Consider the following 16222-nt stretch of genomic DNA (forward strand, 5'->3'; position numbering starts at 1 on the left):
TAATACGTTGTTTTCAATTATATTAGAATGTACACATGTATTAATATACAGTCATTTTTATACTTTTTAGACATTTTAGCTTTTTAAAAATTAAATTAAATTAATAACAAATAATTTAATTTATTTACTATCCAACAGCATAAAAAGGATAAAATAAGACAATTTAAACTTCAGATTTCTTATGAAGATGAAAAGAATCTTTAATAAATTAATAACATTTTAATTTGTTGTCAAGGAAATACTGTAGTTATGGTTGAAATAACTCAGAAAAAGACGTTAAATTAAGCTTTAATAACAGTTAAATAGTGATACATTTTCCGATTAATTCACTTATACTGTTAATTCGTATTTTTTATTTTCAATTGAATAGAATTAAAGTTTTAGATACTTGAATTTATGATTCACTTATTATATTATTATATATTCTATTTTATAAGCCATATTGTGTTTATACTTATTTCTTATCTGTTATTTTTCGTAATTCTTTTTTTTTCGCAGTTTTTCCAAATCATAGATTTGTAAATTAAAAATCAAAGATGTCTAAAAATGATATGTAGATCAATAAAATATGTTTTAATTGTTTTTTTCGGGTATTTTTTTCAAATTTTCGTGCAATCTTTATTAGTTTTCATACTATTTTCTTTCCTTGTTTTTCAAGCTAATAACTTATTTTCATGCTCATTAAACACTAAATATTAAATTAATTAAAGATGATTTTTTTCACATCTCTGGAGAAGAAGCATCTCTGACAGATGAAGCACCTGAACTCGAAGCCAGCAGGTGTGTGTTCGCACGAGTGTGTGTTCGCACAAGTGTGTGTTCGCACGAGTGTGTGTTCGCACGAGTGTGTGTTCGCACGAGTGTGTGTTCGCACGAGTGTGTGTTCGCACGAGTGTGTGTTCGCACGAGTGTGTGTTCGCACGAGTGTGTGTTCGCACGAGTGTGTGTTCGCACGAGTCTCTACTCTCAGACGACGACATGTCGGACGTGACGACAGAGGAACTGATGAGCAATTAAAGAGTGTAAAGATCTCTGGAGTGAAGGTTCACACACACACACACACACGCACACACGCACACACGCACACACGCACGCACACACGCACAAACACACACGCACATGCACACGCACAAACACTTCAAGGAGTGTGTAATCAAAGCTGTTATGTAAAGAAATCACTCGATCATTTTCCACTCGCTTGACAAACTTTCTTGTTGCGTAACTTTTGGAGCAGATTTTTAAAAAAAAAGAGAAAATCTCTCGATACGACTTGAAGATCTGCTGCAGAACAACAATCAGACGCACAAACACACTGATGACTCACTGGTGTTTTTAACCCTGTGTGTCTGTCTTTGTGTTCAAGCGTGTCTGTCTTTGTGTTACTGTGTGTTTCGGTGCGTTTGTGTGTGTGTGATTGTCTGTGGATTACTGTGTGTGTAGGTGTCCAAGTGTGTGTGTGCGCCTGTGTGTGGGTGTGTGCGTGTGTATGTATGTGTCTGTGTGTTCATATGTGTGTCTTTTTATTACTGTGTGTAGGTGTCCATTTGTGTGTGTGTGATTGTCTGTGGATTACTGTGTGTGTAGGTGTCCAAGTGTGTGTGTGCGCCTGTGTGTGGGTGTGTGCGTGTGTATGTATGTGTCTGTGTGTTCATATGTGTGTCTTTTTATTACTGTGTGTAGGTGTCCATTTGTGTGTGTGTGTGCGTTCATGTGTGTGTGTGTGTGTTCATGTGTGCGTGATCATGTGTGTTCGTGTGTTTTTGTGTATGTGCTCATGTGTCTGTCTTTGTGTTACTGTGTGTTTCGGTGCGTTTGTGTGTGTGTGATTGTCCGTGGATTAATGTGTGTGTAGGTGTCCAAGTGTGTGTGTGCGCCTGTGTGTGCGTGTGTATGTATGTGTCTGTGTGTTCATATGTGTGTCTGTTTATTAAAGTGTGTGTCTGTTTATTACTGTGTGTGTGTGTTCATGTGTGCGTGATCATGTGTGTTTCGGTGTGTTCGTGTGTGTTTGTGTATGTGCTCGTGTGTCTCTCTTTGTGTTACCGTGTGTTTCCGTGTACATATCTGTTGATTACTCTGTGTATGTGTGTTTATGTGTGTGTGTGCCTATTTATTAAAGTGTGTGTGTACATGCATTACAGTGTGTGTAGGTGTCCGTGTGTGTGTGTCTCTGTGTATGTGTCTGTCTGTGTGTTCATCTGTGTGTGTGTGTGCGCTCATGTATTACTGTGTCTTTGTGTTCATGTGTGTGTGTCCTTGTGTTCATGTGTGTGTGTGTTTCCCTGTTAGTCTGTGTGTGAGTGTGTCTTTATGTCCATGGGTATCTGTGTGTTCATATGTGTGTGTCTGTGAGTGTGTGTGTCATTGTGTTCATGGGTATCTGTGTGTTAATGTTTGTATGTCTGTGTGCTCATGTGTGAGTCTCTTTGACACATGAAAACACACACACATGAACACAAACGCACATAAATACACACAACCCAATGAACACATAGACTCAAACAGGAATACAAAGACACAAAAACACACACAAGGTGTGTCTGTGCATCTAGGTGTTCATGTGTGTTAATGTGTGTGCACTTGTGTGTGTGTTTTCCTATCTGTGTTCTGCATACTTGTCTAAATGTGTGTGCATGTGCATGCTTATGTGTTTGCATTTGTGTGCGTGCATGCGTGTTAAAAAGTGCGTTTGTGCTTTTGTGTGTGAGGTCCTGTTATTGTATGTGTGTGTGTATGTGTGGGTCCATATGTTCATATGTGTGTGTGTGTATGTATGTGTGGGTCCATATGTTCATATGTGTGTGTGAGTGAGTAAGTGTGTGTGTGCATGAGTGTGTGCATGAGTGTGTACTTTGCTGCAGGCGTCACTTGCAGATTAACATTGGATTCACGTGTGAGTCATGTTTGTCGCTTCCTTCACCGTCAAACAACACAAACAATCTCAATAAAAACACGCATCAGTGTGTGAACCGTCAACTGTGTGTAGTGTTTGTGTTGTGAGTATTCGGCTCCTAAACACCGACCAGAAGAAGAAAAACACTTTTGAGGAATCGAGAGTTTTTCTCTTTTACTTCCTGACGACGAATCGCAGTAAATCAACCTGTTGTGTTGTTCAGGCTTTAAAAGAACAGACACACAAACACACTTTTGTGTCTGACTCACTTATGATTTAACCCTGTGTGTGTGTCCGTGTGTTCAGATGTTTGTGTGTACATGTGTGTCTCTGCGTTCATATGTGTGTGTTCATGTGTGTGTCTGTGATTATATATTTATGCCTGTGTGTTCATACGTGTATGTGTGTTCATCTACATGTGTGTTGGTTCACATCTTTGTGAGTGTGTGTGTGTGTGTGTACATTTGCGGCTGTGTCATAGGTGTGTGAGTCTGTGTCTCTATGTGATCCTGTTTGTGTGTCTGTGTGTTCATATGTGTGTGGGTTCATGTGTGTTCATTTATTTGTGTCACTGTGTTCATATGACTGTGTCTGTGTGTTCATGCGTTTGTAGGCTCGTGTGTGTGGGTTTATTTGTGTTCATATATTTGTGTGTTAGTGTGTTCATATATTTGTGTGTTCATATGTGTGTTCATACATTTGTGTGTCTGTGTGTTCATATATTTGTTTGTCTGTGTGTTCATAAATTGGTGTGTCTGTGTTTTCATATGTGTGTTCATATATTTGTGTGTTCATATATTTGTGTGTCTGTGTTTTCATATGTGTGTTCATATATTTGTGTGTTCATATGTCTGTGTTTTCATGTGTGTTCATATATTTGTGTGTCTGTGTTTTCATATGCGTGTTCATATATTTGTGTGTTCATATATGTGTGGGTTCATGTGTGTTCATATATTTGTGTGTAAGTGTGTTCATATGTGTGTGGGTTCATGTGTATTCATATATTTTTGTGTGTGTTCATATGTTTGTGGGTTTATGTGTGTTCATATATTTGTGTGCCTGTGTGTTCATATATGTGTGGGTTCATGTGTGTTCATATATGTATGTGTAAGTGTGTTCATATGTTTGTGGGTTTATGTGTGTTCATATATGTGTGTGTTCATATATGTGTGGGTTCATGTGTGTTCATATATTTGTGTGTAAGTGTGTTCATATGTGTGTGGGTTTATGTGTATTCATATATTTGTGTGTGTGTTCATATGTTTGTGGGTTTATGTGTGTTCATATATTTGTGTGTGTGTTCATATGTTTGTGGGTTTATGTGTGTTCATATATTTGTGTGCCTGTGTGTTCATATATGTGTGGGTTCATGTGTGTTCATATATTTATGTGCAAGTGTGTTCATATGTGTGTGGGTTCATGCGTGTTCGTATATTTGTGTGTGTGTTCATATGTATGTGGGTTTATGTGTGTTCATATATGTATGTGTAAGTGTGTTAATATGTTTGTGGGTTTATGTGTGTTCATATATTTGTGTGTGTGTTCATATGTATGTGGGTTTATGTGTGTTCATATATTTATGTGTAAGTGTGTTCATATATGTGTGGGTTCATGTGTGTTCATATATTTATGTGTAAGTGTGTTCATATGACTGTGTCTGTGTGTTGATTTTGTGTTTTTTCGTGTGATCATGTTTGTGTGTTTGTGTGTACTGTTATTTTTCAAACCCATTAAATGTCACACCTGCATTATTATTTGTAGCCTTTTAACTTCCTATAAAATGTTGTTATATTTGGACAAACATACCCATAAAAAATATGAATAAAATATATAAAAAAATATGTTTTAAATGATGTTATTAAACATCAAACTCTGTTAAAATCCTGTTCAAACACATCAAGAAGGTCAGAGGAACAGAGTCAAGTGTCTATATTTCCAGACAAAGCTTCACTCAGAGTCAGGAGTGATGGACAGTCGTGTCATGATTTCATGATGCAGTGAAGCTGCCGTTGAACCGAGGGGTCGATCAGAAGCTCCAGCATCTTTAATGTCCTTCAGTCTGGATCTTCTGCTGCGTCCTCAGACTCCATTTGAATTATTGATACCAATCAACATCACTGGACCAGATCTGGAGGTCTCATGACATCACCTTTTCCCTCTTTTTCTCTCTCTCTCTTTCTCTCTCCCTCTTTTCTCAGAACCTTCCTGATGATATTTCTGCTCATACATCTGTCCATCATCACACATCAGTACAACTTGACAGTTGGTCAGTGACACATCAGGTGGTCTCACTCTGATCCAGGTCAAAACCCTCCAGGTATTTCAGCAGTGAATCTACTATTTATCACCACCAGTTTATTGACAAGCATCTGGCGATACCATAAACAGTGATACTGTAGTAACAAGTATATGTGTTTGTAGTATTGTCGAGTACTTGACTCTGGTGTTGTAGAATTTACAGACCACATGTCTCTTGATGAGGTCGTAACTGCTTTAATTTGTTTTCAAACTAAAATATGTCCAAACATCAGCTTTAAAAGCTGCTGGAGTCACTGTATCCTCTCGTCCTCAGTCATCGCCAGGATCACAGTTAATTTGTCTTTGTATCGATACTAGGATGTGTATTGTGTATGTGTATAATAATCTAGCAATACAATACGTATCACAATACAGGTTCAACGATACGATTTATAGTGATACTGTAGTAACAAGTATATATGTGTAGTATTGTCGAGTACTTGACTCTGGTGTTGCAGAATTGACAGACCACATGACTCTTGACGAAGTCGTAACTGCTTTCATTTGTTTTGAAACCAAAATATGTCCAAACATCAGCTTTAAAAGCTGCTGGAGTCACTGTATCCTCTCGTCCTCAGTCACCATCGGATTCACTTAACTTTGTTTGATGAAGTCATGCTTTCTCAGAGCAGCAGCAGCAGTGAGAAGCCACACAAGTGAAGAATCCAGATAAACTACAGATACACCCAAGATCTAACCATTATTGACACTGAAAATATTGATACACTTGAATATCACAATAATGATTTCCTTTTCCTTTGATTAATTATTTCCTTTTGTAGGTATTCAAAAGCACTGTACCAGTTAACAAGTGTATATATATATATATATATATATATATATATATATATATATTATTTACTGTATTTATTTTATCACAGTTATTCATGGTTTATATTTAAATTAAGTGAGTGTAATTTACAATTAACATTTTTTGTGTTGCAATTAAACTTCCGGCCTCTAGATGTCATCAGTCATTACAACCTCCACAGCTAAAGCAACAATGAAATCCTGTGACATCCCAGCGATGACTGAGGACGAGAGGATACAGGCGACTCCAGCAGCTTTTAAAAGCTGATGTTTGGACATATTTTAGTTTGAAAAACAAATGAAAGCAGTTACGACTTCCTCAAGAGTCATGTGGTCTGTAAATTCTGCAACACCAGAGTCAAGTACTCGACAATACTACACATATATACTTGTTACTACAGTATCACGATATATTGTATCGTTGACCCTGTATAGTGATATGTATTGTATTGCTAGATTCTTGCCAATACACATCCTAGTACCGATACAATTACAAATTAACTGTGATCTGGTGATGACTGAGGACGAGAGGATACAGTGACTCCAGCAGCTTTTAAAGCTGATGTTTGGACATATTTTAGTTTGAAAACAAATAAAAGCAGTTACGACTTTGTCAAGAGTCATGTGGTCTGTAAATTCTGCAACACCAGAGACAAGTACTCGACAATACTACAAATATATACTTGTTACTACAGTATCAGGATATATCGCATCGTTGACCCTATAACATGATATGTATTGTATCGCTACATTCTTGCGAAAACACACATCCTAGTACCGATACAATTACAAATTAACTGTGATCTGGCGATGACTGAGGACGAGAGGATACAGGCGACTCCAGCAGCTTTTAAAAGCTGATGTTTGCACATATTTAAGTTTGAAAAACAAATGAAAGCAGTTACGACTTCCTCAAGAGTCATGTGGTCTGTAAATTCTGCAACACCAGAGTCAAGTACTTGACAATACTACACATATATACTTGTTATTACAGTATCACAATATATCGTAATTATTGCTACTGTTCGAACGAGTACGAGCAAAACAAGATGTTCGTCTGTCACTTTAAAAACAAGTATCCTGGTGATAATTAGTCGAGCTCGTCCTATTCAAATACCAATCGATACATGTCCTCTGAAGTGAAGAATCATCGGGTGTTTGACACTGAAGCACTCTGGGTTTATAGCGACCGATCAATGACGAGAACGTTGAACGTTCACGCCGGCACTCTTGGAGAGTCGCAGTGAGGATTCCATTTGAGTCGCACTTTCTATTCATCTAGAGGCAGTTAATGTGCTGCTGGAGTAGACTTCTCTAAGAATACAATCAGAGAAAAGAAGGTGAAAAGAGAATCAATCTTTCAATACAGCAAGAAGAAAGGAACATGTATTTGTGAATTTAACCGTTTAGAGGCTTTTTAACACAAAAACATAACCTTTGGAATGTTAGAGAGATCTAAACTAGAAGAGTATAATTCTTCAAGTGATCGGCTTAGGTTCAGGTTTTCTTTCATTGTCATTTTTAGAGCTTTTTATTTTTATTTTTAATAAATAATAATAATTTTCACTTTGTTCGTACAGCTTCATAAGCCGACTTTTAAGGAAATATATTAGTGTCATCAGAATATTAAATAGTTGAATTTAACAATTAAATGTTGTTGTTTTTAAGCATTACATTTTTTTTTTTTTTTTTTTTTCATTAAAAGTTGAAATTGTCTTCTTTGAATCATTGGATTCAATAATTAATATATTAAAAGGGTGATTTTTTTTTGTTGTTGTTGTAATAGTTTAAATAAGAATATTTTCAAAGTCAATACATTCCCAAGGGGGATATATTTTTATATTTAATTTAAAAGACTAAGAATGAAGAAAAGATTAATTTAAAAAATGTATTTTTATTGGATCAAACTCTATGCTTAAAAAAATTATTTATCTTTGAACATATTATTTACTTCATACTTTGCAATTAAATTATTAAAATAAAATAAATGTTTCAATATATAAATGATTAAATTCAATTATAAAAAATATTCCAAAAAAAAAACAAGAAAACTTTTTTAATTTTTTAAAATTTAATTTAATTTAATATTCTGATGGCAGTAAAGTTGAACATTGAAAATGGATTTGCAAACTGTTATGATGGATTGTCAATCAAAAGACAAAAAATCCTTAAAATGTTTATAGCGATTAAATATAATTAGCAATTATGAACTGTTGCCATAAAAATATGTTAAAATCTTGTTGTTATTCCTTTAATCATCTTGCGTGTTCCATTAAAAATGAAGATTTTCTTCGTCAGTTAAGTTTTTAATATAAAACATCAGGATTAATAAAGATTTATGCAACACAACACATGACAAGCAGCGCCGTTGCTCTTCGAAGGACAATAAATAATCAGCGGCAAGAACAAGTTGTTATGTTTTTCGTGTGGGTGAGTTGGCAACAGCTGCTCAGACCAACATCGTCTCTTTTGGCCGAGAGAAGCAGCGAACCATTAGCCGACCCATCAAAGGAAACGCTGCAGAAGCCCCGGGGACGACAGAGAAACAGACAGACATAAATAAAAGCAGAGGAAAAGCAAAGATGCTGACATTTTGAATCTCACTGAGGCCAGATGATTGACAGATAAGATCACTATGATATAAACTCGACTTAGTTAAGAACACATTATTCAGACATCAGTGGATTCTTCAAGAAGCTGGAAATGGTTCAGTTAAGAGGCAAATATCTGTATTTATTATCATCCGTGAGGTGTTAGATCAAAAATAAATAGATGTTTAAGTCCAGGCTGCTGCAGCTTTGACAAGGTCAGAGAAAATAGTTTCCATCCAAATAAATTCAATATCACAAGATCTGCAAAAACACATTCTGAGCTTCAAACTTGCCACAATAAAAAGAAAAGCTACTTTTTATCATAATAGTTAATGAGTTACTACATTGACAGAGTAACCATCCATGGAGCTGCCCGGGAAGCTGTCCACCAAACAGGGGCTTGAGAGAGCAGGTGGCCGTCTGCAAGAAAGAGGCTTAAGATAGCAGATAGCCGTCCACAAAGGAGGGTATTGAGAGAACAGATAGCGGTCTGCAAAGCAGGGTCTTGAGAAAGAAAGTAGTTGTCTGTAAAATAAGGGCTTGTTAGAGCAGGTAGTTCTCTGAAAAGCATGGGCTTGAGAGAGCAGGTAGCCCTTTGTAAAGAAGGGGCTTAAGAGAGCAGGTATCCCTCTGTAAAGAAGGGGCTTAAGAGAGCAGGTAGCCCTTTGTAAAGAAGGGGCTTAAGAGAGCAGGTAGCCCTTTGTAAAGAAGGGGCTTAAGAGAGCAGCTAGCCCTTCGTAAAGAAGGGGCTTAAGAGAGCAGGTAGCTTTCTGCAAAGAAGGGGCCTTGAGAGAGCAGGTAGCCCTTTGTATAGAAGGGGCTTAAGAGAGCAGGTAGCCCTTTGTAAAGAAGGGCTTAAGAGAGCAGGTAGCCCTTTTTAAAGAAGGGGCTTAAGAGAGCAGGTAGCCCTTTGTAAAGAAGGGGCTTAAGAGAGCAGGTAGCCCTTTGTAAAGAAGGGGCTTAAGAGAGCAGGTAGCCCTTCGTAAAGAAGGGGCTTAAGAGAGCAGGTAGCCCTTTGTAAAGAAGGGGCTTAAGAGAGCAGGTGGAGGGGCCTGAGAAGACAGGTCTGCAGCTAAATTGTTTCAGAGAAACTTGGTAACTTTATGTGAAATCTTCTCAAACTCAAACATTTCCAGGGTCGGTCACGAAGAAGTCGTCAAGGCTGTTTTTAAACAGGATTATCATCATCTTTTGTGGAAACACTCTTTAAATAGTTGCAACAGGAAAATAACTTTTCAGACATGGACACTTCGAGGAACTTGAAAAAGCCTTTTGATTTTGATTTAACCAGGCAAGACATCCTCCTGAGCTGCAGATAAATGAGGTCAAGGTGAGCAAAAAATGTTTTTTCTTTAAAAACAATAGGTTTTTTATGTTATTAAACTATTTTTCAGTTAATGTGAACAAATTCAAAATCTTTTTTCGTTTAAATATATTCAAATATAATTGTTTTCTTGTCATGATGGTGGTCAAAGTCGTTAATTTTAATGATTTGTTAAAAATTATTACTTTTTGTAATAATTGAATTTAATATTTATTTTAAAGAAGAGATCAACATACTTTTTTTTAATAATAAATTAAAAAATTTAAATATTTTTTAAGTGAATTAAAAAAAAATTATACAGTTTGATAACTTGTATCCAAAAATCCAATGATAGATTTTCTAAATTCAATATTTTGTAATCCTGAGCTTTTTAAATTCAATATAAAAATGTTGTTATACTAGCGACACCAGACATTACTAAAAGAATACCGAGCTACTTGATCGTACTTTCAGCCAATCATGCGTCATGTCGAGAGTCACGTGACGACGGAGAAGCACGAATTTCAATTTAAAAAACAACATTTTTTACATTTGAAATGTTCAAAAATGTAATATTCTGATCCACATATATGCTTTCAATGTTCAATTTGAATACTTTGGCTCGCAAAAAAGTATTTGAGCTGCTACCATAGTGCTTGTAAAAAAGTGTAAATAAAGTAAATCCCTTTTAAATAATAATTTACATGCAAATATTAGGGCAGTGTTCATTTTTGTGTTTCAATTAAACTTCCGGCCACTAGATGGCAGCTGTCATTACGTCCTCCACAGTTAAGAAAAAGTTAAATACTTAGAGATGACTGAGGACGAGAGGATACAGTCGACTCTGCTGTTTGGACATATTTTTGTTTGAAAACAAATGAAAGCAGTTACGACTTCGTCAAGAGTCACGTGGTCTGTAAATTCTGCAACACCAGAGTCAAGTACTCGACAATACTACAAATATACTTGTTAATACAGTATCATGATATATATCGCAGTATATTGAATCGCATCGTAGCTGCAGATTCTTAACAATACACACTACAGTCTTATCTTCTTTACCTCGTGCTCGACGACAACAAAGGTGTTTCCAGGTGTGACTCGAGCAACAAACACAAAAACCAAAACTAAGCCAGGATTAACCAAAAGAGAGGCTTTTCTCTCCATCACGGAAATTGGAATTTTTAATTCTGCCGTCATTATCGTGAGCGACGCAAACATGCCGATGTTTGGAAAGAGAAATGAGAATGAAAGACATGCTGGTGTGTTTACTCACAACAGGAGACTGAAGTCATGGATCCACATGGAAAGAAATAGAGGACGCACTTTAGAACAAAGACAAACACACAACATTTACAAATGAAAACTTCTCACACACCGAGAGCTTGTGTCAGGTGTACATTTATGTTGTGTTGTTGATCTGTGTGTGTCTTAATTATGTCTTTAATACTCCCAATAATATATTTATTACATTTATTTTCTACATTTATTTGATTTTTTTATTTTATTTATTTAAAAAATGCAGATTGACACAAAAATAAATAATAATAACACAAACTAAAACTATTAGGATGATGTGTGTGTATCTGAGGGAAAACATAAACACATGAAGGAATGAAAAGACACAACTCTATGTTCAGCTACACTTCCTCTTCTCCTGGTAACACTACGACAACACCCTTCCCCCCTTCAAGTGAATATACTTTCACACCTGCAGTGTTGAACTGATGCTTCTATAAAATTAGAAACAAATATTTATAGTTAAATAAGTTGGGTTTTATTAACGTTTGAAATGACAGAATTTTTTTTTAATCGAAAATTAAATTTCCAATCAGAATATTGAATGGTCATATTCAAATTATCTTTTATTATATATTTTTATCTTATTATTATTTTTAAAATAATAATATTCAATAATTTAATTGATGAAAGGTATAATTTGTGTGTTTTATTAAATAATTTAATTTTTTTAAATGTATATTTTCAAAAATTCATTCATTCAAATTTGTTTTTTCTAACTCCATTTTATTCATTTTTTCCAAATGTTGGAATTTTTTCATTTATTTTTGAAAATAATCGCAATCAATTGTTTCTTGATTAAAATAATTTAATTTGTTTTGTTTTTTAATAATTGAATTTTTAAAATAGTACATTTTCAAAAATGAATGATTTGTTCTTAAAAAAAAGAGGATTTTTTTTTAAACTCTTTAGTTTATTCATTTTACAAAATTTGAAACTTTTTTTTACATTTTAGAAAATAATCACATTCAATAATTTCTTGATTGAAAGGCTGAATTTAAAAAAATACAATTAAATCAAAAGTAAATTACGTTTATAAAAATATATAAATTTACTTTAATTATTAAATAAAAATGTAATATTTTTCTAATTAATGTATATATACATGCATTTTCTTTGTATACACATTCAAGTTTTTTCAATTTTTAACTTTTTTTTTTTTAATTATTTGAGGGATAAGAAACACAAACACACATACAACAGAAAAATAAAATAAAACTAATAAAATAAAGGAAAGCAAAAATATTTTTACATAATTTAATTCAAACATTTAAATGTTTTCTAAATTAATTTAAGTTTTTTCAATTCCAAAAATCCAAACATAAATTTTCCAATTCTAATATTTATTAATTTGTAGCCTTTTAAATTCAATATAAAAATGTTGGTACAAAAGTGTCGCCAGGCAAAACCAAACAAGTACCGAGCTACTTCAATTCAAGCTTCAGCCAATCACGTGACCCGCAGACGATCACATGACGATAAGAAGCACTGGCTCATCAAATCATAGTGGATTCTAAAGAAACTGTAAGATTGTAACAGATTGGTGTGAGTTCAACAGGTTGAGCAAAAGGCTCAGTGCTCGATTGGATTAGTCTGGCACAAGTATGTGTAAATATGTATTTTATTTTGAAAATATTCACCCTTTAAAAAACATTTATCCAAGAAAAACACATTCAAATTTAAATATAAATATAATTGAAATGAATTATTAAAAAAATGTATCCAAAAAATGTATTCAATTAAATGTTTTTGCAAAAATCTACAGATAACAGGCAAAAAAGGAATATTATAAAGACAAAAGTATGTTTAAACGTGGAATCGGATTTTATTTTTTTCTGCCCTCTACGACACTTTTAATCATTTTCTCCATCTTTCTCTTCCTTGTTCATTATTCAGCCTCTAAGGCGGCTGTCATCCCTCCTTTCATCATCCCTCCTTTCACAGAGAGCAACACACGATTGAACAAACACAAGAGTCTGAAGATCCCCTCAAGCAAACCCACGTATGCACAGGCACTCACAACTCTTTTGTGTGTGTGTGTGTGTGTGTGTGTGTGTTGTCGTTCACACGGTAACACAGAGTGTTGCGTGTCTCACCGTCTTGGGGCAGTGGACGTATCTGGCCAGGCTGATGATCAGGTCGTGGGTGATGGGGTCCACCAGGTTCCTGAAGCTGGCGTAACGATACAACACGTCGTCCAGAGACGTCGACTCCATCCCGAGATCCTGCCAATGAACAGGAAACCTTTTAATTAAAACACCTCGTTTACACGTCTGAAGGTGGTTTATGTAGGAGCAACTTTTAGTTAAAGTTGTAAAAAGTTGAATTTAAGATTTAAAAATGTATATATACTGCAGCATTTAAAGCGTACGACAACAATTAAATAATCAAAATACCCTTTTTTTTTTATACGAGTGAGTTCACACTGACAAGCATAACTCTTGGACAATTATACATCATTAAAAGATAAAATCCCTGAATAAAAACAAAATAACTCAAAAAAGAGAGAAGAGAATCAGTCCAAGTGCATTATGGGTCTTAAATTTCTGAAAATATGGGAAGAATCCATTCATAATATGTATAAATAATAATACATTTTACACTTAATTGACAATGAACATATTTCAGGGGGTCTACTGCTCCCCTTTCTGCCCCCCTACTATTCGACAATTTAGTCGGAATTCAGTAAATCTCTCCTACTTAGTCTGAAATAAATATGGTTTAATTTGAATTAAAAGTGAACGTATTTGAATTTTCAGGGGGGTCTTCTGCCCCCCTTTCTGCTCCCTAGCAAGGAAATGGAATGCAGGAAATCTCATTTACTTAGTATGTAATAAATTTGTTTTAATTAAAAGTAGACATATTTGAATTTCCATGGGTGTCTTTCTGCCCCCTACTATAGGACAATATAGATGAAATTCATAAAATCTGTTAGTTATTATTTAATAAATAAAGTTGAAATTGAATAAAAATTACACGTATTTGAATTTTCAAAAAATTTTCCCCTAGTATTGGACAATATAGATGAAATTCAGATATCTATCTTACTTAGTACATTATAAATATGGTTGAATTAAAATTTGACGTATTTGAATTTTTATGGGGGTCTTTTGCCCCCTAGTATTGGACAATATAGACAAAATTCAGAAATCTATCTTACTTAGTATATAAGAAATATGGTTTAATAAAAATTTGACATATTTGAATTTTCGTGGGGGGGCTTCTGCCCCCCTTTCTGCCCCCTACCATTGGACAATATAGATAGAATTGAGGAAATCTCTCTTAGTATGTAATAGATACATTTTATTAAATTTGGACATATTAGAATTCTCATGGGGGTCTTCTGCCCCCCTTTCTGCCCCCTATTATTTGACAATATAAATGAAATTCAGAAATCTATCTTCCTAAGTACATAATAAATATGGTTCAATTCAAATTTGACATATTTGACATATTGGAATTTTCATGGGGGTCTTATGCCCCCTAGTACTGGACAATATAGATTCAAATTTAGAAATCTATCTTACTTAGTATATAAGAAATATGGTTTAATAAAAATTTGACATATTCGATTTGTCAATGTCTTCTGCCCCCCTTTCTGCCCCCTACTACTGTTTTGAGTATTGTTTTGATTGTTAAAGCGCTTTGTGACCCTGGTCTCGAAAAGCGCTATATAAATAAATATTACTTACTTACTTACTTACTTACTATTGGACAATATAGATGAAATTCTTAAATCTCTCTTACTTAGTATGTAATAGATACATTTAATTACATATTAGAATTTGCATGGTGGTCTTCTGCCCCCTACTATTTGACAATATATATGAAATTCAGAAATCTCTCTTACTTAGTACATAATAAATATGGTTAAATTAAAAATGGACATATTTGACGTATTTGAATTTACATGGGGGTCTTTTGCCCCCTAGTATTGGACAGTATAGATGAAATTTAGAAATCTATCTTACTTAGTATATAATAAATATGGTTTAATAAAAATTGGACATATTCGATTTTTCAATGTCTTCTGCCCCCCTTTCTGCCCCCTACCATCGGACAATATAGATGAAATTCAGAACCTTTAGACTCATCAGTCAATAATGTTGTAAAAGTACTTGAAAGTCAATCATCAACTGTTTCCTGGAGTACTTGTGCATCTTTGATGTAGTAACACAGTATTTATCAACAGAACGATGGAGGCACCAGTCAGGAACTCTACAGCACATCGTGTCCACGAGAGAAAACCAAAAGAAGGAACTCTTTCATGTTCATGTCACGGAGCTGAACAATCCTGAGCTCATGTCGTGAAGCAGCAGCAGCTTCACTGTGGACTGATGTGCGGAGATCAGAGCAGGTGTGACTCACTCAGGTGTTCCATTAGACCGTCTCACATGTGGCTTCATGAATCCTTGCAATAGTGCACAGCAAACTGCATCAAGGTGGGTTATGGGTATTACAATGAACTTTACACGTTAAATATTGTATCAATGTCAACAAATTTGGAAATATTTGAGTTTTCATGGGACTCATTTCCCCCCTTTTCTGCCCCTTACCTAGAACAAAAAGAGCTGAAATTAAAGAAATATTTATTCAGGATTTGATCATTTTTATGGTTTTAGTTTCATCAAAATGTGACATATTTTAATTTTCATGGGGGTTTTCCGCCCCCCCTTCTTCCCTTGACCTGATGGAGTTGAACTTTATTCTGGAAATCTCTCTTACGTGATATTTAATAGGTTTTATTGCATCAAAAATTGGACATATTTGAATTTTCATGGGTTGTCTTCTGTCCCCCTAATCTGAGCCCTTAAATGTAACCAAAATATCTGCAACTCTGATAATATTTATTAAGCATTTTGTCATTTTTATGGTTTAAGTTTCATCAAAATTGGTATATTTGAATTTTCATGGGGGTCTTCTGTCACCCTTGCGCCCCCTTTCTCTTGACCTGATGTAGTTCACCTTTGACCTCCGCCTAAAACCTTCACCGACAAGAGCTGTCTACATGACACAAGCTGAAATTCT

General features: G+C 34.8%; 1 protein-coding gene across 1 annotated transcript in view; it reads right to left on the minus strand.

Moving 5' to 3' along the window:
* Positions 1-16222, minus strand: part of lrrc75a (leucine rich repeat containing 75A) — a 51746-nt gene that overhangs the window by 26179 nt on the left and 9345 nt on the right. The window contains exon 2 of the mRNA XM_087796191.1: positions 13291-13419. Within this exon, the coding sequence (XP_087652317.1) occupies positions 13291-13419 (129 nt within the window). The remainder of the gene's footprint in view (positions 1-13290; positions 13420-16222) is intronic.

The sequence above is a fragment of the Callionymus lyra genome, chromosome 7 (assembly GCF_982586985.1).
Source record: "Callionymus lyra chromosome 7, fCalLyr1.hap1.1, whole genome shotgun sequence".
Taxonomy (NCBI): Eukaryota; Metazoa; Chordata; class Actinopteri; order Syngnathiformes; family Callionymidae; genus Callionymus; species Callionymus lyra.